General features: G+C 46.3%; 1 protein-coding gene across 3 annotated transcripts in view; it reads right to left on the reverse strand.

The window, feature by feature from the left end:
- St6galnac3 (ST6 N-acetylgalactosaminide alpha-2,6-sialyltransferase 3) overlaps window positions 1–26,604 on the reverse strand; it is a 515,349-nt gene that overhangs the window by 295,798 nt on the left and 192,947 nt on the right. For 2 of the 3 annotated variants that reach the window (NM_019123.2, XM_039102132.2), the window contains exon 2: window positions 8,824–9,018. The exons of the other annotated variant lie outside the window; for it this stretch is intronic. In NM_019123.2, coding sequence (NP_061996.2) covers window positions 8,824–9,018 — 195 coding nt within the window. The remainder of the gene's footprint in view (window positions 1–8,823; window positions 9,019–26,604) is intronic. 3 annotated transcript variants of the gene reach the window in all.

Below are 26,604 nucleotides of genomic sequence, written 5' to 3' on the forward strand. Positions count from 1 at the left end.
GCCCCAAACACTGTACCTCAGCAGAGCACATTACTCACTGTGTGAGGAATGGAAGAGTACACCTGGGCTAGCAACCTCCCTCAAGGGCGGGTCTCCAAGGACTTTCATGACACCCACCTCCCAAAGGTCCACAGCACCTCCCAGGGGTGATGCCCTGGGGGAAAAGACTTTGGTGGACACCACTCAAATCATAGTCATTGGGGGGAGGGAGAACTATACACTAGTGAAAGAGCTCATTTGATCCCATGTGACATTTCCCAAGCTTTGTCAGAAAGCTCTTGGCTTGGGAACTACATGGTTACTTTTGCAACAAAATATTTAGAATCAGACATAGATTATTCTGCAAAATGAGAAATCATAATTTAATGCTATCTATTTAGTGACAAATTGTCTTTCAGACACTTACACAATTGTCTAATTGCAATTATGGAAATGTTCACAATTCTTAACAGCTATGGAACGACGGCGCTATGTAAGACAGAGGCTCTGCCAGCCTTTACAAATTACAGCCTGGGTGTCACCAACCTCTTGACGGTTTTGTTCCAGAATGTGAGTTTTTCCCCTTGGTGAATTTCACCTTCCAAACTCCTTTAAGATCTTCGACACATTTGGGTCGAATGCAGGAAGCACTCACCAAATCGTGTTGGTTAACTAGCGTTCATGGTCCTTTAAATGCCACTTGACCCATGCTTTCTGTGCAAGCTATTCTGCCAGACTATCAGCTCAAGGAAAACAAAAGTTTTATCCCACCAGGAGCCTGGGTCTGTCACATTTTCCATCCTCCAATCAAGGTGTCGGTGACGGCGTGGACTGCTTTGTTTTCCTTTGCCTGCTACAAATGAAGTAATACAATGTTTGAATCTCTAATAGGTGCCTTTCACGCACAGCAACATGACAGTTGGCAAATGAGCATTTTCCTACCTAAAGATCAGTAATGAATAAAATTCCCTCTATCTTCCCGGAGAAACAATTACTATATTAAAAACCGTGGTACTAATGGATCTTTCATCCATAACAGATGTGGTATGTAAAGTGAACATCAATCTCTAGGGGTTTCTGTTGCCTCAGCAATGGAGACAATTTTACCTGCTAATTATATTATGACTGCATGATTTATCAGCCGGGTAGGTATGGCCGAGCGTCAGTGAGTGGTCAGGCTTGTCCAGATCCTGTTGGGCTCTGAAGCCTTCATTTTCTTCCCTCTAAGGATGACTGTGTTTGCTAAGCAACATGCACCTAGGCACAGAGGCCTCAGTGCACACCCTGAGGCCACCCAGCTGACTGACGGATGGCTTTGGGTGCCTGGCCTCCGGACAGGTTCAGACTTTGAATGATGGCTGTTGTCCTCCTCCAGGGGGCAACGTATTCAAACGTGGCCTATGGGGTTCCTGTGGTAGTTAGAAAACAAGTTATTTGCTATACCTCTTGGCTGCAAATGACGAAAGGAGCCAAAATAAAAACGAAGTTTATTGGTTTCTATACATAAGTCACAGGGCCCGGGACGGTGGCATCCAGCTTGGCTGTGCTCTGGACTTAAAATATCTCAGGCTTCAAGGTTCCTCTACAACATATTTTCCCTTGTCTCAGAGTCTCGATCTCATTCTCTCCGGGGATATGATAGGACTTCGAGAGACTCATATTCCAGATTCTCAACCACCCCAAGAAAACATAGCTCTGGTCAATAATAGTGTTACAAAGAAAAATACAGTGAAAATCTGGAAAGGCTCAGAATGACTCTTCTTGAGCCTCGGACCAATGGCTTTACTTTCCAATCAGTCTTCTGAATTAATGGTCAGCTCTCTGGCCAGCAGGCAAGAGCTGACCATACCAGAGGGAAAGTAAGGGGTAGACAGGCACACGAGGCACTATCTATACCCAACAGGCTAACTTACAAGAACTAACCATCGTGTAGTGTGCATGAGCCCATCCAACACGTGTTTTTATTTAGGAAAGTAGAAATCACTCCATAAACACAGGTCACGAGTATGCTGCATACATGTATGCAGTTAGTGAGTGTGCTCGCATTCTCGGTGTACGTGTACTATTGCTTGTGAGTATATACACGGCCGTTTCCTTTCCAAGGATTCCATCTACATCCTAGATCAGTGAGTGCTTCTTTGTCCTCCATAGTCTGTGTAACTATATAACGGGAGTCTATATTTCTATAACTATACAGATATACTTATATCTATATCTATATCTATATCTATATCTATATCTATATATATATATATATATATATATATATATGTACTTATGCTTATTCTAGCCAAGCCGGCCCTGGGGTTACCCAATGTGAACTTGGTTTCCATCTCTGGAAAATGATAGCATAACGCATCCCTCCTGGACCCCCTGGCATAGGGTGCTGTGTCCATGCTAAAGCCACAGAATGCAGCATGATCAAAAGTGACACCTGTGTGTTGTGCAAGTTAAGGTGAAGGGACTCTAAGCCAGAGCAGCAGCCAATATGGTGTCAGCATTGGAATGGAAGGAAGGAGATCAATGGAAGCAAACCAGACCTATAGAATATAAGACGGTTTGATTGTCAATACAGACATCAGGAGTTCACTGGCGTTTTGGAGGGTGGCCTGCTTACAGTCACAGCAGGGGCTGAGGGCAGATTGTGTGGAGTCTCCACTCTTCCCCTTCCCCTGTATTCTCCATGCTCGCCTCCTGTCCCTTCCTTCTCCTGAGCACCTGCCCTAAATCCACTTCTGTGTCTGCTATAAAGTACCCTGATGAAAAGCACCTTGTGGAGAAAGGGCTTTATTATGGCTGGGAGATCAGTGCAGCAGACAGGAAGAATGGCTAGTCACATGTGGGGCAAGTGGACCATGACAGGAGAGCTGGTAAGGTTGATCGAGCCAGCCTACATCCCAGGAAAGCTCGGAATTTGAGAACGGTAGGCGTGAGGTCATCTCCCCGCCAAACTTTGTGACATGGAAACATAACCATGACACCCCACTGAGAGGACCATGATAATGGGTCGCTTAGCATAAAAACCTGGAGTTCTCCATGCTGATGAAGTATCTAGACAGGCCCCGGGGGTTCAGCCAACAAGCTTCCCTTTCGGGACATCACTTCCTGCAAACGGTGTTTAATCCCTGGTTCACGCTGAGTAAGATGTGTGCATTCACATCTGCTATAACAATAAAGCACTTTGGACAAGTAAGGATTATCAAGGGATTGGGGGTGGGGGTTCTCCGGGAGAAGGCCCTTCCTCTTCCAGCCATACTGTCTGCACTCCCTCAGAACCATACTGTACTTGACCCCTGTCCACTTCCTGCCTGGCACTTAGGGAAAGTGCGGACCTTTGGACCCATTCCCAACTCCCCTCAGTCCCCAGTAGTATCTGAGTACACAGGAGGCCAGCATCCATCCCAGAGCCTGCTGTTTCTCATCTGGGAAAACACAGGCCAGGACCCCTATCATGGACTATGTTTTGCCTTCTCTCAGTGGAATGCTGGCAGTGCTCAGGCACCCCACTGTCAAGGCAGACATGCAGCTCGAAAGTCACAGTGCATCCTCAGTCCAGAGCAGAGAGAGAGTGAATTTATACATCAGATCCAGGGCCCAGCCAATGACTGGTGCTGTCCACCTTCAGGTGGGTTTTTCCCATCTGAGTTAATCCAGTGGGAACAGAGGCGTGACCTCCCATTAGCATAATCTTCACAGTTCCTTATGGAGACTGTCTTCATGGGTGATTCTAGATTCTGTCACGTTGACATTTAAAACTAAGTATCAGGGTACCTGTCTCAGAGGCCACAAAATGGCCCTGGAGTTATCTCAACCCTCAGAGATGTCAACCCTCTCCACTGCTTTAGTCATACAAGGTCTCGAAGTGGGTTTTTTGACTGAGAGTTGCCATCTCACAACCCGTGAGAAATAAAATTATCCCTCCTGCACTCAACAAGTGCATGCCCTCAAGCCACTGGGGAAATGGCAATGTTTAAAATGGCAAATCTAATGTGTACGTGTCAAATAAGTAATCTTTTATTATGCATTAATTTGTTTCTGGACGGCAACTTAAAGAGCTGAAATTTCTTGTTATTTACCATTACACAAATGGGAGTCCACAAATTTTAACTAACAATTAAGTTGATCAGTTTAAAATTTGGGGGAGAATACATTCTCATGAAATTGCTCTCCACATACTTATGTAAAATCTACAGCCTGTATACCCAAACATAAAACACCCATTCCTGCCTGCCTTAGTTACAGGCGCACATTTATTTGAATGTGGTGAGCATGTTCTTTTATTGCCAAGAAAGTCAGCTATGTTCCTTAATTGTTACAATAACCACAATTTAGGAAATTCTATTGCAACATCAATATGTTACCCGCATCTCTAACTAGACTAGCAGGGCCTGTCTGTCACAGGAACAAAGTATTCCTATTTTGTCTACTCCAGGCTAAGAGTGTCAGTGTTTAAAGAGATGAGCTTCTGCCTAGTTAAGTTCTTAGGAGACTGCAAGCACAATCCTGTCCTTGACTGTCGTGTTCTGATGCCTGGACTTCTCCCTGAGCATCATGGGAGAGGGCAGTCTTCCCTGGTTCTCTGATTAGCTCTGGGGAAGATGTCTGACATGAAACTGGAAACCAGAACTGCCTCGCTACAGCCTCCCATTGTTCACCAGTGTTTGCTTCTCAAGCAGCCAGTGCAAAAGATGGCTTTCCCCAGACAACATCTTCCTATGGTGTCTCACCACATAAAAAAACCCAACACAGTGACTTAGCCCAGGAGAGGAACCTAGATTGGAATCCAGCCAAAGTGAATTTCTCTTTCCCCCTCGTTTGCCATGATCTCAACAGAAAGAACAATGATACACTGAGCCAAATCCCGATGTGTCAAGATCCTTTATCCCTGCCCTCTCTAGTCAGTTTTATAACAAAATTCCAAATGTTCGAGTCACTGAATGAAGACTCAGGAGCCAGACCCTGTGGTGAAAGCCTGCTAGCTCAGAGAGAGAGAGAGAGAGACAGCACCCAGCTGACCTTCCTCCTCCACAGATATCCAGGAAGGAAAAGCTTCTTTTCTTCACACTGTGCCAAACACCCTTCAACTCAACGTCCCTCCTTTCTACTTCCGTATGTTCACTCCCTGTCAAAGGGTTGCTTGCTCCGCCCATTAAACCTGTGTTTGAGTTTTTAAAGCACCCATGGGTGACATGCTTTTTAAAATCATGTTCATTGTCAATTGATAACATGATCACTCTGACCAAATATCCGGAACGGTTGTTTACATTTAGTCTTGATAAACGCATGCACAATAGAATTTTTAAAATACTACGGGATGTCTCACGTTCTGCTGTATTTAGTATTATGATGTTACTATGATACCTTGAGGACAAACCAAAAAGCAAAGGCTATGTTTTGACCATGGTTAAGTACATGCGTCAAGCGGATACGAAGTGAATTATGGTGGTTAGTTTTTATTGTTAAAAACTAACACTGACACAACTACCTGGAAAGAGGGAACCTCAATTCAAGAATAGCCCAGGTCAGATTGGCCTAGATTGCGGATTGGTGACTGACAGGAAGAGTGTGGACAGCAGGCATCCTAGGCAGGGCAGAGCCTGGCTGTGTTGTGAAGGAGGCAGAGTAAGCAAGCTGGAAGGCAAGCCAGTGAGCAGTGGCTTCTGCTTTAGTTCTAGCTGAGCTCCTGTCCTGTCTCAATGGTAGACTACAGTTTGGACGGTTAAGATGAACCCTTCTATCAGTGAGGTAGCGTTGTGGACGGTGATGAGATGGTAGAGGAGCCATCTGCGAGGTGGACACAGCACGTGCTGCAAAACAAAGATCATTCCAGTCCCTACTGCAGCCTGCCGCTAACTCAGAGTGGCAGCAGTCAACTCTGTCACAGCGTTGGCAAGGACTGCAGGCTCAGTGAGCAGCACAGAAGTTCAGAACTCAGTCGTCTTCCAGTTACCGCTGTTTTTTTCCTTCTCAGGATTCCCCTCTCCCTCAACAGCAGGGGCTTTAGCTTACCCTGGCTTGAAAAGAGGCAGGAGGGCATCAGAATGTGGTGGCTTCCTCCTCTGTACGCATCTGATCTCAGGACAGTACCTATGCCCTTGTGAGACCCATGCTCACCTCAAGACCGTTGTACACTGGTTCTTTCTAAATGATGACCTCTGTGCAGTCCTTGTGTCGGGTGAGTGCACTGAGAGACAGGATAACAAGATCTTCAAGGATCGGCGTCAGAGAACTGAGGTAGGTGAATGAATGTCCTGAGACCCTCAAGTCACGACCCGTGAAGGTGTAGAAAGGGAGGGAAGCAACTCCCTTCGCTACCCCCCTCATAAAGGGATATGACCGATGCCCACATCAGTGAACAGGCTGCCCAAAGTAAAGCATAACTTAGTTCATTGTAATTTTACATAATCCGAGGACTGTCTCAGTTACTTTTCCCAAAGCTGTCACCAGATACCTGGAAATATGAAATTCAAGAGACAAAGGATTTATTTTAGCTCATGGTTTGACAGGGCACACTGCATCATGGGAGCAGAGGTAGGAAGGAAACTACAGCAACAGGAGGAAGCGGCTGGGACTACTACAAAATTTGATTCATACATATTTAGAGAAATCAAGGGGCTTTGCCATCTAGTGGAATGTTTCTCACGAGTGCAATTCACAAAATACTCTATCTACGTGCTCCATCTTCAGCCTGTGACAGGCACTTGTGAAATGATTAACCCATACTGCAGAGTAATAGAATATTAAGTGACAGCTAGACATAAAAGTGAGGAGAGACAGGAGTGAAGCAAGCTCTGCTCTGAAAGACACATTTTTATACGGGTAATCAATTCATCAGGGTACTCAACAAATCCAAGCAACAGACTTTCAAAAGTTAATTTAAAACCAATTAGGGGACACGCATCAAGAAAAGACTCTGAGGAATTTATATATTATTAATGGTGCCTCCCCTCAACTATAAAGTTTTAATAAACAGTCTATAAATCCAGGAGATACAGAAACAAAGAACGAAGTGCACAGAAACCAACTTCTCATGCATGCGACTGGCCACAGAAGAGCTGTGTGGCGTCCCTCTCCAGGGTTAGTTCTCCAGAATAGTTCTCCACCAGGATCCTGTCACCAAATTCTCCTCAGTGTCATGACATAGTGGTGGACTGTACCTTTGTCACCAACAACTTCAAACAGGCTTGGATTTCACACCAACACTGGTGTGTCTCATGCTCATCCCACCACATGGAAATGACTGTGCAAACAGTCTCACTCCCCCTGCGTGCCTCACTAATTTTTGGGGCTTTTTCCCCCCTACTGTACTTTATGAGACAAATGTTTGCTGGTAAAACTCTGAAGATAAGGCTGGGGGATTTGGCTGAGTCAATTAAGCACTTTCCATCCAAGCATGGGTATATAAAGGTGTAATTCCCAAGAATTCACATCTTAAAAAAAAAATTCAGATGTGAATGGTGCTTTCTGAATGTAACAGGGCCACTGTGTGCAAGAGCAGGCAGAGGTGTGGTGTGCACATGACCAAGCCAACAGCACTCGGTGAGGTTTTAAAAGGACACATCAAGTCAAGGTGGAGTAGATCTGATCAAAACATACATACCCATGTATAACATTCTCAAAGAAACACACACACACACACACACACACAGAGCCTGGTTTGTTGGTACATGCTTGTGATCCCAGTACTGGGGAGGCAGAAAGAGGTGGATTCTGGGAATCCCTGTCTTTTACCAATCGGTGAGTTCTATACCAATGAGTGACCTCATCTCAAACTCAAAACAAAACAGAAGGTGAACAGTGCCTGAGGATCTGATCCTAAAATTGGCCAAGGTTGTCCCCTGGCTTCCATGCACATACACATGTGCTCACACACACAAACACACAGATGCATACACACTTATACACATGTATATATATACACACACATGCGTATGCACATGCCCATTATGTATGCACACATGCATACAAACACACATATGCATACACTCATATACACATGTATATATACATATGTATATACACACATACACACATATGCATACACTCATATACACATGTATATATACATATGTATATACACACATACACACACATATGCATACACTCATATACACATGTATATATACATGTGTACACACACACACACACACACACACACACACACACGCACGCACTTCTAGCCCAAGGTACACTTCCTGGCTGTCAGTATTCAGCTACCTTCTCCCTCTTGGGACACCAATTGGCTATAAAGATTTAAAAGTTCGGCGGTTTGCAAGGTTTAAATGGTTTTAACCCTTTTAAATGTGGAAAGATGTTAAATCCCATTACCTCTGCAGCCGCTGCCAATGTTAAAATCCAGCTTGGCTTTTTTTTTTTTTTTTTTTTTTTTTTTTTTTTTTTTTTTTTGTAGCTGCAGGTCTAAGGATTACAGAGTTATAAAGAGACAAATGCTTTTCTCGGGTTCTATAAAGAGCTGTCCCCAACTAGGTGACCTACAGGAAATAAAGCCAGTCAGTTCTCCAGCCGGTGGCCACTGATCAGAGCATCTAAACGGAAAGATGTGTATGCTAAGCTTCTAACCACCAGGAAAACAGGTAATTGCTTCCGCAACTCCACAGGAAGCCAGCGATTTGGAGGTTTGATGTAGGAGGGAAGTGAAAGATTTCAGACATGTGTCAGAAGTATCTAAGAACAAGAAAACAGAAAATGTTGTCAGGGACCCCCCAAAAAAAAAAAAAGCTCAGTGGGACAGAACAGGTCCATGTAACGACTCGGAAGCCATCTTGCTCCTACTGGAAAACAGTTGCCATGGATACCCTCCTAGGTAACCCTCTCAGGTCTTACCTCTTGGGTCCTCACGTTTATGTATCCATAGTGAGTTTGAAGAGGCTGCCTGAGTGTGTAGGACAAAGGGATCCATTTGGTTTTAGGTTGTCCAAAGCAGTTCAGGAGCAAAGGGAAAGTCACGTCATTGGCAAGGCGCATGGCTAGCAGCAAGATGCACAGGGCTATGAAGCTCACCGCAAGCGCAGGCTTCCTCTGCAAAACAGGGGAGAAGAAAGGGAAGGAGAATGAATGACCTCCAACGAGCGGCAGTCAGGGGTGGGGGGTGCCCCTTTCTTTTTCTCTCAGAAGAATGAAAGGATTCTTGCCTTTTGGGATATTTTAGCTGGAGCAGGGGGAAAGAGAGCCGTCATTTGTCGAGTGGGTGGCCTTTTTGTGCCAGCAGCTGAGAGCAAGCAGAGTTCTCATACTCTCCTAGCCTCCCTCTCCCTTATACACTGTCTTTGCGTGCTCCCTTTCAGTTGAAAACCTCAAATCAGACATCTCCATCCACAGGTGACCTCTCGTAATCCCCCGGCTCCCTACCTCCCACCAGCCCCAGCAGAGGTAAGAAGTCTCATCACCCCCCTCTCTTTTAAGCACATCTTTACTGCACTTTTCTCAGTGTAATTACAGTGATTCTTTTTCTACCACAGGCTTCTCAGTTCCTGGAGCCCTGGGATGCGCCTGTCATGATGACTCTTTGTATCCGTATCTCCTGCATAATATCACACCTTAAATCATACAGGCATGCAGCAAAAATACGTAACTCCTTCAATGTCCTGGCTGACCCAGCTTCATTCCCACCTCACACACCGGGGGTCTGTATCTAGTGGTTTCTATCATCAGGAAACTTCACCTGTGCGTACAATGTAAATTAGAAATGTTAAGCACCAGAAGAGGGGGAAAGATCGCACAGCAAACAGCCCCTGGGCAGTGTGCAAAGAGAAAGAGCTGGTACAGCTGCACCTGTCTGGGGTGAGGGAGAGCAGGGAGGCACACTTGAGATGGGGCTTGATGAAATGCATGTTTTGATGGGTAAAGACATGTGAACGCATCTTTGTAGATGAAAGAAACAAGAAAGCATAGGTTGTTCTCAGGAACCAATCAGTCTCTCTTACCGAGCAGAACGCAGAAGGAAAGCTACAAGTGTAAGTGATGACTGCACTGGACCAGCTTGGGTACCACGCTACGACGTGCACTCTGAGTGCAGGAGACCTTGTCAGAAAGCCAGAGCAAACTTTTCATGGTTGTTCACTTGCTGGATTATTTTAAGGGTGAAAGCTATGTCGTAATCCAGCATCGGCACTGATGGAGTTCTGGAGCAGATGGAGTAAGGTAGTTAAAAGAGAGCAGGGAACTGGTCCACTTGGAACAGACAGAGGCCTTGTAAACAAAGGACGGAAACGGGAACAGCAGAGACAAGTAGTGGGTAAGGAGCCACAATTTAGATGCAAGGGCCCAGAGTCTATTACACAGAAGCTTGGTGGCAGGCACAAAACTTGGAGTTGACCTTGAACCTAGATAGCTGCAGTGTTAGAGGGAATCTTGGGGAAGCCAGCAGGGTCACAGAATTTATCCAACGGAGCCAGATGACAAAGCCCTCGACTCTCTAGGTACTCGCTTTCCTAGGGGCCAGAAGTTCAGCAGTCATGGAGTTAGAGAGTTAAGCCTGGGTAGGGACAGTGAAGAGAACCGCAGGCAGATCTCAGAAACAGCAGTAGTAACTTGCAAGGCACTGTCACAGAGAAAGGCCCCTACCAGCTGGAAATGGAGCTTGACCTCCAAGCCACATTCACCCTTAAGGAAAACTGGAGCTTCTTTCTAAGGAGTAGCTTCCACTCTCACTGTGGTTTGGGGCTGTTACTTCCTGGTGTAATTAGATTCAGAATTTCTCAAGGAAGAAAAGAGTCCTCAAAACAACACTGTTTGATGTCCTGGGTCACAGCTCCAGCTTGGGCCATAGAGCCAGCACCCAGATGTCGCCAGCACCTCCTGAAGTCTTGATTCCTGCTCAGCGTTTGCAATTTGTAAAACCCACATCCCTCCGTCTAGCCAGCCTAATTTTCTAATCACCCGAGAGTCCCCTGAGCTCTGCCTCCTCAAAACCCCTTATCTCCCCACTAACCACCACAGCCTTACCTCATTTAACCTTCTAATCATGAAGAAACGTTTTAATTTGCTCTTCTGTGGAATCGTTAGGTCCACAACCCTGCAATGTGTCGAGGTAGCAGTGTAAGTGAGGTGATGGATTGTACAGGTTTAAAGGGGCATGGACCAAAGAGATGGCTAAATAAAGCAAAGAGAGCAAGTCACCCTTTAAATAAACAGGGGAGAACACTTCATTCTCTGTCACCATCCAAGTCAGCAGCTGCTCGAAAGGAGACCCAGCTCTGGGCTCTGGTCTACTCCGGAACCCAGCAAGGCCCTCTGCTTCTCTTAGCTGCTGAACCTGGTGTAGCTGGGTGTCTGTGGGCAAAGGCATACAGGGCCCTTCGGGATCCACCACTCATAAGAGCAACACATAGATAACGCACACAAGAGACAAAAATAAATCAACCACTTCTGAGAGAAACTTCAAAACACAATGAAGTCACAGTGGCAAAAGCCTGTGCCCCGGGAATCCATGTCTGTATCAAAGGAAACCTAGACTGAGCAAAGAGTGGGTGGGCTACTGAGTGGGGAGCAGGCACCTCCCTTCTCCCCAACCCCGTACTGTCCCCAGAGCTGCATTCATATTGTCATGGGTATCCTTTCCATGGCTCGCAACTCCAGCTCCCCTTCTGTCATATTGTGACGGCCAGGCTCTTTTCCTCTCTGTCTAATGCATTGCTACTCCTGTTTGGCATGAGAGTAACTCAGAGTGGTGACACAGAGCACCCTAAAACTTGCCAGAGAAGGCATAACTTTAAGCTCTGCAAAGCAAGGGCCAAAAGACCTGACCCAAATGTGTATTCTCTAGTAGTCACTTCTGACATACCATGGCTGCGGTGAGACCAGGGCTTAGGTACTCCAGCGCACACAGGTCAGCATGCAGCGAGCACATGTGTCTGTCTTCAGGAGACCTACAGGGTATGAGGAAGTGAACGGAACACCAATGCACATGACCCACCTGAATTTGGTCATGCCTAGGACTCCATACCCCATAGAGAACAGGAAAGGGACTGAGAAAGAAAATGAGATTAATCAGGCAGAACAGGCACCAAAGGGTCACAGCAATGCAGCTGGCAAGGAGAGAGGATAAGGAATCACCATGTGTCAAATGAGGTTGTGGGAGGATGCATGAGTGAGAGAGGAATCCAGAGAAACGGAGGTCTGCTGGTTCTAGGAGGGGCCGTTGTGGTCATGCCTGTCTGAGCTGAGGACATTCAAACCGGGTCCTCACGGATGAGGGAACTTGAGCACCGGTAAGATAGATGAAAGTGTGTTACAGGGGAAAAGCAATAGGATGGGCCACAGTCTCATCAGAAACTTGATAAGGAGGCTACTCTACCTACGCCATGAGCAGCAGATGATGCTAAGCAGGTCATAAAACAGTCTATTCTGCATTTGATACACGATCACCACTGGGTTGAGTGAGTCCACACTCAGAAGGTAAGTTTCCCAGGTGGCCCTGAAGTAGAAGCAGTCAGAACTTTTAAGATAAACCAACCACCCATTAGACCTGAGAGAGTGCTTGTCAGCTTGATGATGTGAAGGGCTGTTTCAACAGATGCCTCATGCTGCACAGAACAAACAAAACGTAAAAGTAGTCATTCCTCTAAGGTCAGGTGTGAGCGGATTAAACGCAGAGCACCGTCGAAGCACCAATGAACACTTTACAAGTGGAAGATAATATCAGGGTGCAAGAGTTGTTAAACTCTTGTGTGTGTTTGTATGTGTGCGTGTGTGTGTGCGTGCGTGTGTGTGTGTGCGCGCGCGTGTGTGCCAGTGTGTGTGTGTGTGTGTGTGTGATTGCGTGTGCATGCACATGAAAGCCAGAGGTCACACGAGACAGCTTGCCTGGTCACTCTCCACATACCGTTTGAGACAGGTCCCTCACTAAATGTACAGCTTACTGATCCTACCAGGCTATATCGCCATAAGCCTCAGATCTTTTACTTAGGCTCTGGGGACCAAATTCAGGTGTTCCTGCTTGTGGTAAAGACTTTACCAACAGACCCATCTCCCCAGCCCCTAACTGTTGATTACGGATGGATACTAACTAGTGGGTGAGCTCTCTCTCGGCCATGTGAAATTCTAGATAAAGACTAGAGTCGTCCTTCCTCAATATCCCAAGCAGCTGGGAACCCTTGAATTACTCCGGGCAACTTCCCAGCAGCTTGAGAAGGGCGCGACCGTGCCAAGTAGATCTGATGAGGGAAAGTTCATTCCTTCTTTGTTCTTCATTTGGGGAAGTCTGAAAGGGCCCTTAGCAGCGGAGACGTTTAGAATTTAATCCTCTCTGTACTGCAAAAATCTACATTGAAAAAAAAAAGTGACATCCCAGCCGCTTGCTGTCTAGAACTGGAATATAATTTATCAGACTTTATACCAGAAAGACTGGTTTCAAAACAGGCTCCAGGGAGAGTTCATGGCGGACAGAAAGAACGCAGAGGTGTGCACCTGTTGACCTCACAAGCCATTCTGAGAGATGTTTTTATCCTTCCTAGCCCAGACTCAATCATTCCCCATGCCGTGCAACCTTTACTAACCAGTTGCTAATTGCCTGTCAGAACCACATCTTCATAAGCGATAACCTGAGAGAAGGCGTGATTTCTGTTGAAATAATACTGCACAATGATTCGAAGTAGCTGCACATTGTGATGAATGTTAATTTTTCTTCATGTGCCGTCCTTTACCCAATAATAAATTTGAAATGCAATGACAATTTGACTTTTTTGTTGAGTGTTTCGGTCACCTTACAGCCTGGCTGGTCCCCATCTGTTGCTCATCTGTGATCCCGGCTAATACCAATTCTCTCTCAGACTGAAACATGTCATCCGTGAGGTTCAACCTTGCACCGTTGCCCAGCTCCAAGTTCTCTTCTTGATGAACATATCTTCATACCGTTTGTAGAGAGCTAACTTAGCAAACCTCAGAGTGTGTGAGCCAAACCTTCATTTATTTATCTGTTGCGTCAACAATGTTCTGACAGGCCTCACTTACTAAGTGACAGTGGCCTCTGGGGGAAGTCTCACTTGATTTTTGTTGGGTAGGGATCAAGAGAGTTGTGACGAAAAGGTGGACTGTCCTGGTGAGACATGATGCTCAACCAACTTCCAACCATAAAACAGGCAGTACCACATCGAGGGAAGCCCGAGGCTGCAGAGCTGCTGACAGAATCACTGACATAATCAGTGAGAGGTTACTGAAGGTCAAACAGGAGCAGCTCCGGGAAATTAAGTTCCCGAGAATCTAGGAAGCTGGTGTAGAATTCTCGATATGTTAAAGACGTGGGGCTAGGGAGACAGATCCATAGGTACACGGTCGGCTTTGCAAATGTGGAGACCTGAGTTTGATCTGTACCTGCACGGAAAGCTAAGCATAGAGACATGAGCTTTGTAGCTCAAGCTCTGGTGAGATTGAGAGAGGATGATGGCTGGGGCTCAGACACATAACCAAACCAACCTGAATTCCCAGGAACAGAGCCAGTGTCAGAAGGAAGGAAGCTGGGGGTTGGGGAGCAAGGGAGATGTCTCAGTTGGTAAAGTACATGGGGTGCAAGCATGGAGACCTGAGTTCAAATCCCCAGAACCCATAGAAAAATCTAGACATAGTAGCATGTGTCTATAACTCCAGCTAAGGGGCCGGGGACCAGGGTAGAGATAGTAGCATCAGGGAGCTCATTCATTCATGAGATCCAGGTTCAGGAAGAGATCCTGTCTCAAAAAGTAAGATGAAAGCTATAAAGGAAGACACAGGAGGCTGACATTTGTGCACGTACTCACAGATACACAAGCATATAACACACACACACACACACACACACACACACAGGAGAGAGAGAGAGAGAAAGAGAGAGAGAGAGAGAGAGAGAGAGAGAGAGAGAGAGAGAGGTGGTTGCAACTCCAGAGGAAGGACACCCAAGATTCATACTTTTATATGCATGTGTACATGTGTACATACATGCATGCACACACACTTGAACCTACCTACATGAGCATGCACACATAACCATACCTACACAGAAACTCAAATTATTCCTACTTATACATAGTTGTGCCGGATGTAGGTGTTAGGTTCCCTGGAAACTGAAGTTATGGGCAGTGTAAACCACCTTGTGTGTGCTGGGAACCAAATGTTCATAGCAGTAAGTTCTCTTAACCACTGAGCGACCTCTCCAGCTCCCACAAAAGCAACTCTTACAGAAGATTTTAAGAGCGATTTTAAGGACAATGGGAAACAGGAGCTGGAGTCAGAGAGGACGTGAGCAAGAGTTGTTTGGAGAGAGCTGGAGAGATGGCTCAGTGGTTGGGAGCACTGAGTGCTCTTCCGGAGGTCCTGAGTTCAAATCCCAGCAACCACATGGTGGCTTATGACCATCTGAAATGGGATCCAATGCCCTTTTCTGGTGTATCTGAGGATGGCTATAGTGTACTCATATAAAAATAAATAAATAGGGCTGGAAGATGGCTCAGCAGTTTAGAGCACTCACTGCTCTTCCAGAGGTCCTGAGTTCAAATCCCAGCAACCACATGGTGGCTCACAACCATCTGTGAGATCTGATGCCCTCTTCTCTTGTGTCTGAAAACAGCTACAGTGTGCTTAATAAATAAAATTATTAAAAAAATAAATAAATCTTTAAAAAAAAGAGTTGCTTGGAACACACTAGGAAATCTGCAGCAGAACAGTAGAACCCACAGGGGCTTAAGCACGAGACAGAGAGAGGGTCAGGCTTGGTTCTGGAATGTTCCTCCCTCTTAAGGTGGTATGGCTGACAGATGGGAAAGGAAAGAGACAATCAAGAGTCAGTATGGGTTACTTCATCAGGCATCACTAATGAACACAAGGTCCCCCAAGGAAGGCAGCAGCGGTCACTCCAGCAGCACCGTCCTTTCTCTGCCCACTGGGTCAGTGGGGCACTGAAGTCCAGGTAGAGGATAAATGCAGGGTGAATCCACGATCTTAACAGCAGACACTTAGTGAGTGGTATAGCTGTAGGTTATGTATACAATCTGTTATACAGGCCTGGGGCTGAGAGGCCCACTCGCCGTCACCAATGAGGAGAAAGGTAAGCACAGATGTTACCATCCTATTCTGAGAACAGAGCCCACGTTCTGTGTGTGGATTAACCAAATCTTTGATTACCGTTTGCCTGAGTCGGCGTTCTGTTGCCGTGAAGAGTCACCACCAACGAGGCAACCCTTGTAAAAGAAATCATTTAATTGGGGCTGGCTTGCGGGTTTTAGGGGCTTAGTCAATTATCGGCATGGTGGCATGCAGCCAGGAACAGTAGCTGAGAGTTCTACATTGGGATTGGAAGATTACAGGAAGAGAGAACCACTGGGCGTGGCTTGGACAAAGGTCACCCCCCCGGGTGACATGCTTCCTCCCACAAGGTCACACCCTCTAAGCCCTCTCAGTTAGTGTCACTCCCGAATGACCAAGCATTTAAATATATGAGCCTGTGGGGGCCATTCCTACTCAACCCACCAAACAAGTCTTGCCAATAGGAATGATCTCAGAGAACAGGTTCAGAAACACTAAAACCAGCCCTAAGTAGGCTTTGAAACACAGTGCGTCAACAAATCAAATATCTAATTCATGTGGGAAATGAAGAGGCCGGCATGATGCACAGTAATGATACCTTGAAATCAGTAATTGCGGACAAATTTAGTTCATTTCCCTAAATCTGTCTTTATTCCCTGTATTAGAAAGATAGCTACAAGAAAGCCTTGGGTAGCAGGGAGGGAAAATAAAGTAATCCTCGTGTGGTTCTCCCAGACCCTGGGCGCCTTCGCCTTACTGTGAGCCGTCAGAGGCACCACGTGATGGGGTGGGCGTGGCTTCACGCCTCAGCTCCACAATCCCACAGCTCCCTTCCTTCTTTAGGATCCTGCTATAAGGCAAACTGTTTGGCGGTTACGGACAAAGAAAATACACTTGAGCACATGAACAGATAATGAAACAGTGATAAATGTATGGAGTGGAGTTTTACTCAGACATAAAGAAAAACAAAAATAAGAAACTCGCAGGAAAGTGAGTGGAACTGGAAATGCTACGCCACACGGAATAAGCCGTGTTCAGAAGGACAGACATTGCATGTTTTCTCCCATATGCAGACCCCAGCTTCTAAAGACTGTGTGTGTGTGTTGTGGGGGTGGGTCAGGGAGTGTGGGTATAAGTTGGGAAATGAGAAAGTGTCCATGAGACCGGGGGTGGGGGTGGGGCGGACTCCAGGGAATGCAGGTGAAGGAGACAACACCCGAGGCATAAGGACAGAAGAGACCAGAGGGAGTGGGGTGGGGAAAACGAGAAGCCCATCAACCAAGACAGTCTCCATGGGAGTGTCCAATGAAACTCTGTTACATCAATTCCCAACTAAAACAAAGGGCTGGGGAGCAAAGAAACAACCATTCCCTCCGCCCAACATTCCCCCTTCGTAATTTGGCATGCTTGTCAGTATATCACGATAAGACATGGACTTATTAATCAGTAGGAATTACGAATACAGAAGGCAAAACCCAGGGCCAGAAAGAGCTCAAAGGCACCACCACCATTAGTGAAGAAAAACAAGAAAGAATGAAGGAGAGGAGGATGGAGGAAGGTTATAGATTTATGAACAGAAAGCTAAATTATCCAAAAAATATTCAGATTAGATTATGCGGAAGAGACAGAGTTTTTCCCCCAAGAGGAAGAACCCACAAGTAGTTCCTCCTCCTCCTCCTCACCCAGGCTTGCTGTGGAGGAGTGGGAGCATCTCAGTTCACACAGGGTGAGTGAGGACAGCTCTGGTGTGTTGTTGCTGGCAGTCCGCGCAGATCAACATCCTCTCTGCGCTACCCACTCGGGACTCACGGAAATCTGTGTTTTCACAAAACTCAGCTTCCAGGGAAACACTTGATGATAAAATCTTCAACCACGGAAAGAGCAGCGGCTAGCAACAGAGTGCACCGTCCCAGCAAGGGTAATCCTCTACTTTCCAAGGGAGGGGATGGTGTAGCTTGTCTTGTGCTCAGCGAGTATCAGGCAATACAGCTAAGACTTTTCATGGAAACAGTTTTTAGAGCGAACCTAACTACACACCCCAGAAGGTCGAGTTACATCACAGAGCCACTTAACCTGGGTCACCCTGCATAGGCTCCTTGGGCCTGTTTTCCCACCTGAAACTGGGGCAACGGAAAGTACCTAACCAACATGATTACTTAAAACGTTTAAATGAGTGGCTACATAGAAAGAGCCTTTGGGACGTTTCCTAGCAACAAGAAAGTCGCAGTCAGAGGAGGGCTTTTATTTTGTCACAGCTTCACAAGACACCTCCAACCATTGATCAGACTACAGGGAAGAAAAGCTGTGATAGAGTCTGAGGAGAGACCTCAACGAGGGGCTGACCCACTAGGCAGCCTCTCCTTTGCTGTTGAAACTGTCCAGAACTAAATCTGCCTTTGGGGAAGACCAAAGAGAAAAGTCAGAAAAATAACCCCTTCTGGTCAATATGAACTGAACTGTAAACAGATTCTCCTGAAGGCTCTTGCATAATGTCAATGACCAAGGCTTTGCAAGTGACTGCAGGTCAGAACTGTCCCCAGGTGAACACTTGCCACACTACCCTTAACTCCCATCTGCTCTGAAAGAATTTAACTGTACTCACAGCGGATACACTGCAAAGTGGGACTGAATATTAAACCACATATATCTGAAAATGAGAACCATCGTAGAAGTCAGTGAAATACGCTGACTGCAAATGAGCACTTGGAAGTCAGTGAAATATGCCTAATCATTGCTGTAGCTGTGGTTCCCCCCACCCCACCCTCCACCATCCTCTAAAGAACCAGGGATGGTAGCCGGGCTATCTTAAATACTCTTCAGCCCATACCCATGGAAGACACAAAGAGTGCCTTGAGGAAAAGGAGGGACTCAGGGAGTCACCCAAGACTCTGGAATTAACAGTGTAACCAGCCTTTGGTAGTTTGGGAATTTTCTTTTGTTGATGGGATCTAGAACCACCTAGAAGATAAATCACTGGGCGTGGCTGAGAGGGAATCTACAGATGAACTGAGGTGGGAAGACTCGTCTGACTGCATGACATCTTCCCACAGGCTTGGGAGTCAGACTACATGAAAGGAGAGGGTGAACTGAGCACAGAACTCACTGGCTGGCCCTTCCTGACCACGATGTACAGTAACCATCTGCCTCGCACTCCTGCTGCGTCTTCTCCACCTTGGTGGACTGCGCCCTCAAACTCTGAGCCCAGGTAAACCCTTTTTTCAGTATATAGCTCCAGTCTGTTTGTGTGTGTGTGTGTGTGTGTGTGTGTGTGTGTGTGTGAGTGTGTGTGTGTGTGTGTGTGTGTGTGTGTGATAGCAACAAGAAAGGCAACCACTACATTATGGGAGAGCAGCAACAACGAAAGAAAGCACCTTCCCCCTTTGAACATGACATGAAGGTACACCCCACATGCATCTATCTGTGTAAAGAAATGCAGGTACCTCTCCCATGTAGCTGTGTATAGAAATAAACTTTGTCACCTCCCAGCATCCCTAGGGAATGGGCACCCCCTCCTGCAGGTCTAAGTTACCCCAGAAAAGAGACACATACATATCAGATGGCTTTTCGCTGAAACCCAAGCAGAGTTAAGTCAGGCATGGGTCCCATGGTAATAATAAGTCGTATCGTTCTAAGAATAGTTGAGTTTCTAAGTAGGACAGTTGTGGATTTAATACTGTGCTGGCAGGAAGCTGAACTTCTTCTGCAACTTGAAGAATATTAGTGTGCTACTCGTGGTGCATCTATGCACCAGCAGTGGAGGCAGAAATGTATCCTCGGCTCAGCAGGAGTTTACCACACGGTGGCTGCCATCAGCCAGCACGCGACAGTTTTGATGACCATCAGGTCAGCCCATGTACTATTTACAAAGCTCACCTGTCATCTTGGGCTGGGTCCGAGTGAAACTCAAAGATAACGGTCCAAATTTCTACCATTTCCATTCTCCCTCCTCACCTGCACCCGCTCTCTGAGTAGCTGCCATGAGCCCTGACTAAGAGTTGACACCTCAGTTCTGTGGACTAGCTCCATTCTTGGACATCTTACTTCTATCTGAATCTGGATCCTTGTTTGTAAAAATCAAAGGGATGTTACAAAAATTCAACCAGGGAACACAGAAGGCTGGACTGGATATATGGAACATGGTGGGCAGTTGACAACCAGTAACTCCCTTCCTTACATTCACTCAGCTCCCTTAAGAGCTGGGCCTCACGGGACACCTTCTTTCCCTTCCTACCTCTTTCTCTCTTGGAAAAGTTACTCCTGATCCTTCGGGATAGCAATGACGGACTTTCAACCCACCATATCATCCCCCCGACTCAGCAAATGACCCAATAGCACTCCCCTTCTTTCTTCTCAAGCAGACATCATCAATCAACCACAGCGTCCTTCTCCTAAACCAGGATACAAACTCAGAATCCTTCCAACACAATAGTCTGGACAGGAGTGACAGCAACACTTAATGTTGAACAGCTAAGAGCTTAAGGCCAGAGGTTATACCTTAACACATCTTATGCAAGCTGTGACACGAGCCACACTGTTCCCTCTCTGGACCTCGGTTCCCTCATGTACAGGTTCCCTTTGGCAGCATCTGGTATCTCCATTGCTGACATCACCAGCGAGGAGAGGTTCAAGCACAACACAGCACAGGGTTTCCCTCTGGGGCCAGGTCAGGGACTTATCACAGAGTTAGGCTTGCACACACATGCACTCACCAACGGAAGCTGGTGACTGTGTAATGGAAACAGAAATGGGGTGAGAATGTGTCATCTTCTACCTGAGCTGAGAGTAACCTCCACTGAGGAGCCTGCCTGATTGCGGCCATTTGGCACCTACAGAGATAAAGTGGGAGCTAAAAGATAATTTGCCCTTTTAACCCTTGGATAAGCACAAACTTCTCTGCATTTCCTACCTGGTTCTGTAGTACAGATTGTGTTTTCTCTCATCTAGACAGAGTGACGTGCTAATATACACGGCCAAGCACCTTCCATGATGCCCTGGCCACCACAGCGGGATTTCAGGTGCCTACAGAGCTAGTTTGTCAGAAACATGATTGTATAAGAAATGAAGCCACAGAAGAGAGAGGGTTCGTTCACGGGATGCATCTTTTCTGAAATAAGGGGGAAATCTCCTTTCGGATCTCACACAGGACTGCATAAAGATGAAAATTTCTCTGGGGATTATTTTGACAATTTCATAAGCCAAACACTCAGATTTATTCAGTGCAAATTATCATGAAAATACATGTGAAGCGCTTCCCAGGGAAGAGTGACAGACAGCTGTGAAGAAACAATGACCTTTTCTCCTCATTTAGAAAACGGAATCAGCTGCTGACATGTGAAACTGTGCTGGGATCTTCACTTCTGTGTGTGTGTGTGTGTGTGTGTGTGTGCGCGCGCGCGCGCATGTCTGTATGCACAGGTGTGTGTGTGTACGAGTGTGCGGATGTGTGTGGATGTCTGCGTGAGTGTGCACGTGTGTGCATAGATGTGTACATGTATATGTGACTGTGTGGATATGTATGAGTGTGCATATGTGTGCATGTGTGCATGTGTGCATGTATGAGTGTATGGATGTGTGTGCATATGTGTATGTATACATGTGTGTGCATGTATACGTGTGTGAATGTATGTGTGTGGATATGCGCATGTGGATGTGTGTGCATGTGGGGGGTGAGTGTGCACATGTGTGTGCATAAGTTGTGCATGTATATGTGAGTGTGTGGATGCCTGTGTAAGAGTGTGTATGTGCATGTGTGTATGCATGTGGGGTGAGCATGCATGTGTGTGCATAGGTGTGTATGAGTGTTTGGAAGTCTGTGTTTGAGTGCATATGTGTGTGCATGTTTGTGCATGTATGAGTGTGTGTATGTGTGTGTATGTGTGTCGGTGCATGTGTATGTGTGTGTGTGTACAACAATGACCATTTCTCCTCATTCAGAAAACAGACTCAGCTGCTGACAGGTGAAACTGTGCTAGATCTTTACTGCGTGTGTGTATGAGTGTGTGGATATGTGTGTGTGTGTGTGTGTGTGTGGATATGTGCATGTGTGTGTGCATGTGTGTGTTTGTGTGCACACCCACATACATGCTTATGTAACTTCTTATTTTGATAAACTCTTTATGCCTTGTGTGTGAGCCTCTGGGGTGCACCCATCTTGGTGGGCATCTGTGCAGAACCAAGTCCTAAGAACTAAACCTTGACAACTTCTAAGAGAGTGACTACGCACCAGCACCAGCACCAGCACCTGCACCAGCACCTGAACCAGCACCAGAGTCCACTGCCTACCTCTCCTCATTGCTGCAGACACCTGGAAATCGCCCACCAGAGCCTTTGCACTGGTGAAGGTGGCCCAGCCCGAGCTCTGCCTGCACTGCCTGACACAAACACGGAAATCCAGGAGCAGAAACAGGTTTGTAGATCCGAGTATAAGTTGCATGCAGGGTGCATCCATGTTACCCATGGCCTCCCTCTGGCCCCAGAAGAGAAAAGCCACCTGCACACCCTTGTGCTTCCCCAGTGGCTAAGCACCACATCGCTTTTAGACAACAACAATTCCATGATTCCTTAGAAACATCTTTCCCCACACTCATTAGGTAATTTTCCCAAAGCATTAAGTTGGCCCATATTTTTAGAATATTTTGACATTTTCGTGTGTTTTATTTTTAGGTGATATTCTGCAAATCAGATTTTGCTCCTGTTTTGACAAAGCCTTTTTCTCCCTGAGTGAAACAGAGGAACAGTTCAGCAAGACAGGGCACCTTTTATCTGCAAAAGAAACCCCGCCTCACAGAGGAGCAGACAATGGCAGCAGACCAGAGGCGAACACAGGCAGCGTTTCCGAGATGTGAGCAGCGCAACTTTGTCCCTTGGGACAAGCAAGCGGCGAGATACTTTATTCCCGAGTGGCACGGAGAGCGGGTCCTGAGTACTTCTGAATATATCATTTTTATTGCCTTTTACACTGAATTACTGTGAAAGAAAGAAGACTTTTGTGAGGACTCAAAAATCAAAATAGTTTAAGAGCGTTTAGACTGTACCTCCAGGACATAAAGCAAAGCATAAGAAAACAAATTATTCTGCTGAGGGACCCCAGACACCTACCTCTTCCTGCTGAGCAGACCCACCACAGAGAGGCAGACCCCATAAAATATTTATGGTGGCTTTCAAGGAGAGCCTACAGAATTCCTACTGGGGTTCTGGAACTCTGTCTCTGTGGCTTTGGAACTATCTCCGTTCTCAGTGAGATTTACCCTGGGGTGCTCAGTCTTCTCTCCTGGGCCATCCTAAGCTCTCGTGCCCCTGTTGGGGTTTATCTTACTCCCTAACGGAATAGTTCACTGGAAGTCATGCCTTATACCAACCCTAAGGAATCCTGTTGGGTATATATCATTGCTTGCAACCCTCGGGCAGAAGATTTGAATAGATTCCCCTCCTTCAGTGTTAAAAGGGATCATGTGTCTTGAGCCATGTCACTCTATGTTCAAACAAAAGATGAGAGCGTCCACACGTCCCCGGTGTAGTGTCTGAGCATGGCCACAGGAGCTCCGGAGTGACCTGAGCCCCAACAGTTTCTCCAGCATCACCTCTGTGTTCCCAAATGTACAACTCTCCAGTCACAGAAGGCTTTGCTTTCTTGCCTGTGACTGCATCCTCCACTGCTGTGGTGTGTGTGTGTGTGTGTGTGTGTGTGTGTGTGTGTGTGTGTGTGGTGTGGTGTGTGTGTGTGTGTGGTGTGTGTGTGTGTGTGGTGTGGTGTGTGTGTGGTGTGTGTGTGTGTGTGTGGTGTGGTGTGTGTGTGTGTGTGTGTGTGTGTGTGTGTGTGCGCGTGTGTGTGTCCTATCAGACATGCGGGGACCAGGAAGGTTTCAGATTTGGAGGGCCTTTCTTGCTACTATGCACACACTTTTTTTCCAGTCGAATATTCAAATCCAGCAATCTGAAATTGAAAATGAAATGGTCCTTAAATTTGAAATTTTAAGCGTCATACTGCTGGCTGAATTTTTTTTAACACTTCAGATCAGATGCATTTAAGTTTCTTAAATAGAAAATACTTTCGTTTTCTTTTTCTACACAAAGGTCTCTTTCAGAGGAATTTATTATTAATTTATTTTCATTCATTTACTTGTTCATTCATTCATTTTTTTATTTATTATTTCCGTATTATTTTTTTATTTTATCTTACTCTGCGTTCCAGGCTGATCTGGGACTGACTACTAAGCTCGAAGTGGCCTGGAGAGCACATCAATATTCCTTGCTTCAGTGTCCTGAATGCTAAACTCTTTTAGACTTAGAACTTCAGCTGAGCCCCTACTGTGCTTCCGCACTCAGGCCCTTTGCATACTTGCCGGAAGAGTTTCCTCTGTACTCTGCTCAGGGACCCTGTATTTTGTCACAGATCTGTCCAGCCCTACAAACCGACATGTCTAAATAATGCTCTGAGAAGAAAGACCAGATCTTTTACCCCAGTCCCTGTAAACTTATATACATATTACGTGTGCAAGAATTGCTAGTGAATCAATGAATCAAAGTGAGATAACAATTCCCCTTTGGGTGTTTACTGTGCATAGGATTTGACCTTGATGCATGGTGGATGCTACACTTTCGCCAACATTTTCAACAACCCCAAGGGAAGAACAATATCAACCAACCAGACCCTCCAGAGGTCCCAGGTAGTAAACCACCATCCAAAGAGTACACATGGAGGGACCCATGGCTCCAGCCGCATATGTAGCAGAGGGTGGCCTTGTCGGGCATTAATGGGAGGGGAGGCCCTTAGTCCTGTGAAGGCTTGATGCCTCAGTGTAGGGGAATGCTAGGGAGTGGGTGAGCACCCTCATAGAAGCAGGGGGAGGAGAGATGGGATAGGGGAAGGGAAACCAGCAAAGGGGATAACAATTGAAATGTAAATAAATAAAATAGCCAATACAAATTTTTTTAAAATAATGGGGGAAAAAGAGAAACTAGAGTCAGAAGGAAAGACCACTGGGATGAGAAACTGGACTCTAAAGTTGGTCGGTCAGAGACTCCTGTCTACAGAGCCTCTCTGTACACTTAGAGATGAGGCAAGCCCTCATCCCTTCCTGCTGCAATGTGAGAAGACTGTGCTTTATCTCTCTTAATGTCCATACAAATGCTGGCTGGCGTCCACACTCCGCTCCACTAAATGACTTTCCCCAGAGCCCACCACCCTCAGATATCGCTTGGATGGCTAATCTTAATTGTCAGCTTGCCTGGGTTAGAATCACAATGTGTGTGTGTGTGTGTGTGTGTGTGTGTGTGTGTGTGTGTGTGTGTGTGTGTGTGCAGGGTTTAACTGAGAGTGGAGATCCTCTCCAGACACAGGCAGCACTATCCCATGGGCTGGTGACCCAGATAGGGCAAAGAGAACAGACCTCATGTCTCCTCCTCTCCTGCTTCCTTTCTGCAGACCTACTGTGAGCAGCTGCCTTGGGACCCTGCCCAGAGCCCCCCAGCACAAAGAGCTCAACCCTCACAGTGGCGTCAGTAAACCTTTCCCTCCTTAAGTTGACTATGTTAGGTAATTTGGTCACAGTCACAAGGACACTAAATAATGCAATTACTGTAACTTTGTAACGAAGCCCAAGGATAAAGAGATTTCCCTGTACTTTTTTTTTATTGAAGGCCTACACCATGAAAGACAAAAGGTCCAAGTTCAATTTATTTTCCCAAAATAAGAAGGTTAGTGGAGGGGGCGGGAGAGAGACAGTTCAGAGCACTGGCTGCTCTTCTAGGGGACCAGGGTTCAATTCCCAGCACCTGCACAGCACCTCACAACTGTCTGTAACTCCAGTTCCAGAGGCTCCAAAACCCTCACACAGACATACATGCAGACAAAACACCAATGTACATGAAATAAAAATTAATTAACTAATTAATTAATTAATTTAAAAAGATAGTTGATGGAAGCGGAAGATTCCACAGAGGCTGAGACTGTACCCGGTGCCTTGTTAACACTCTACAGGCACCTCTTTGTGTGTACATGTATGTGCAGTATGCATGTGTACATGCTCAGCTGCATGTGTACACGTGTGTGCAGGCATACATGTGGAGCCAGTGGTCTGCAGCAGGTGTTTTCTTTGATTGCTCTCCACCGTATTTTTTGAGACAAAAATCTCTCACTGAGTGCGGAGCTCACTAATTCAGCAAGGCCAGCTGGCCAACGAGGCCCACATAGGATCCTCTGTCTCTGTCTCCCAGTCCCTTGGATGCATCCCCTGGCCTGGCTTTTTGTAAGCCTTCTGGGGAATCCAAACTCTGGTCCTCATGGAAAGCAGGCACCGCTTGAACAACCCATCTCCCTAGATTCCCCACAGGCATGTGCTGACTACACACTCATGGCCTGCCATCCGAGAGAATGCTGCCATGGACATGTTGGGTTCCTAAGATGAGATGCTCTGGAAACACACGTCGGGAAGAATGAAAGCATGGGACTGTGTATACATGGAAGCCAAACTCCAAACAGTCAAGCAGGAGAAGATTCAGAGAACATGAGGCCAGGAAATGTCCCAGACCCAGATTCTCACTGGCTAACAATGCCCTTGGTGGCATCATTACTTGTGCCAGCTTAGAATAGAGCATTGCCAAACCACGCCA

The sequence above is a fragment of the Rattus norvegicus genome, chromosome 2 (assembly GCF_036323735.1).
Source record: "Rattus norvegicus strain BN/NHsdMcwi chromosome 2, GRCr8, whole genome shotgun sequence".
NCBI lineage: Eukaryota > Metazoa > Chordata > Mammalia > Rodentia > Muridae > Rattus > Rattus norvegicus.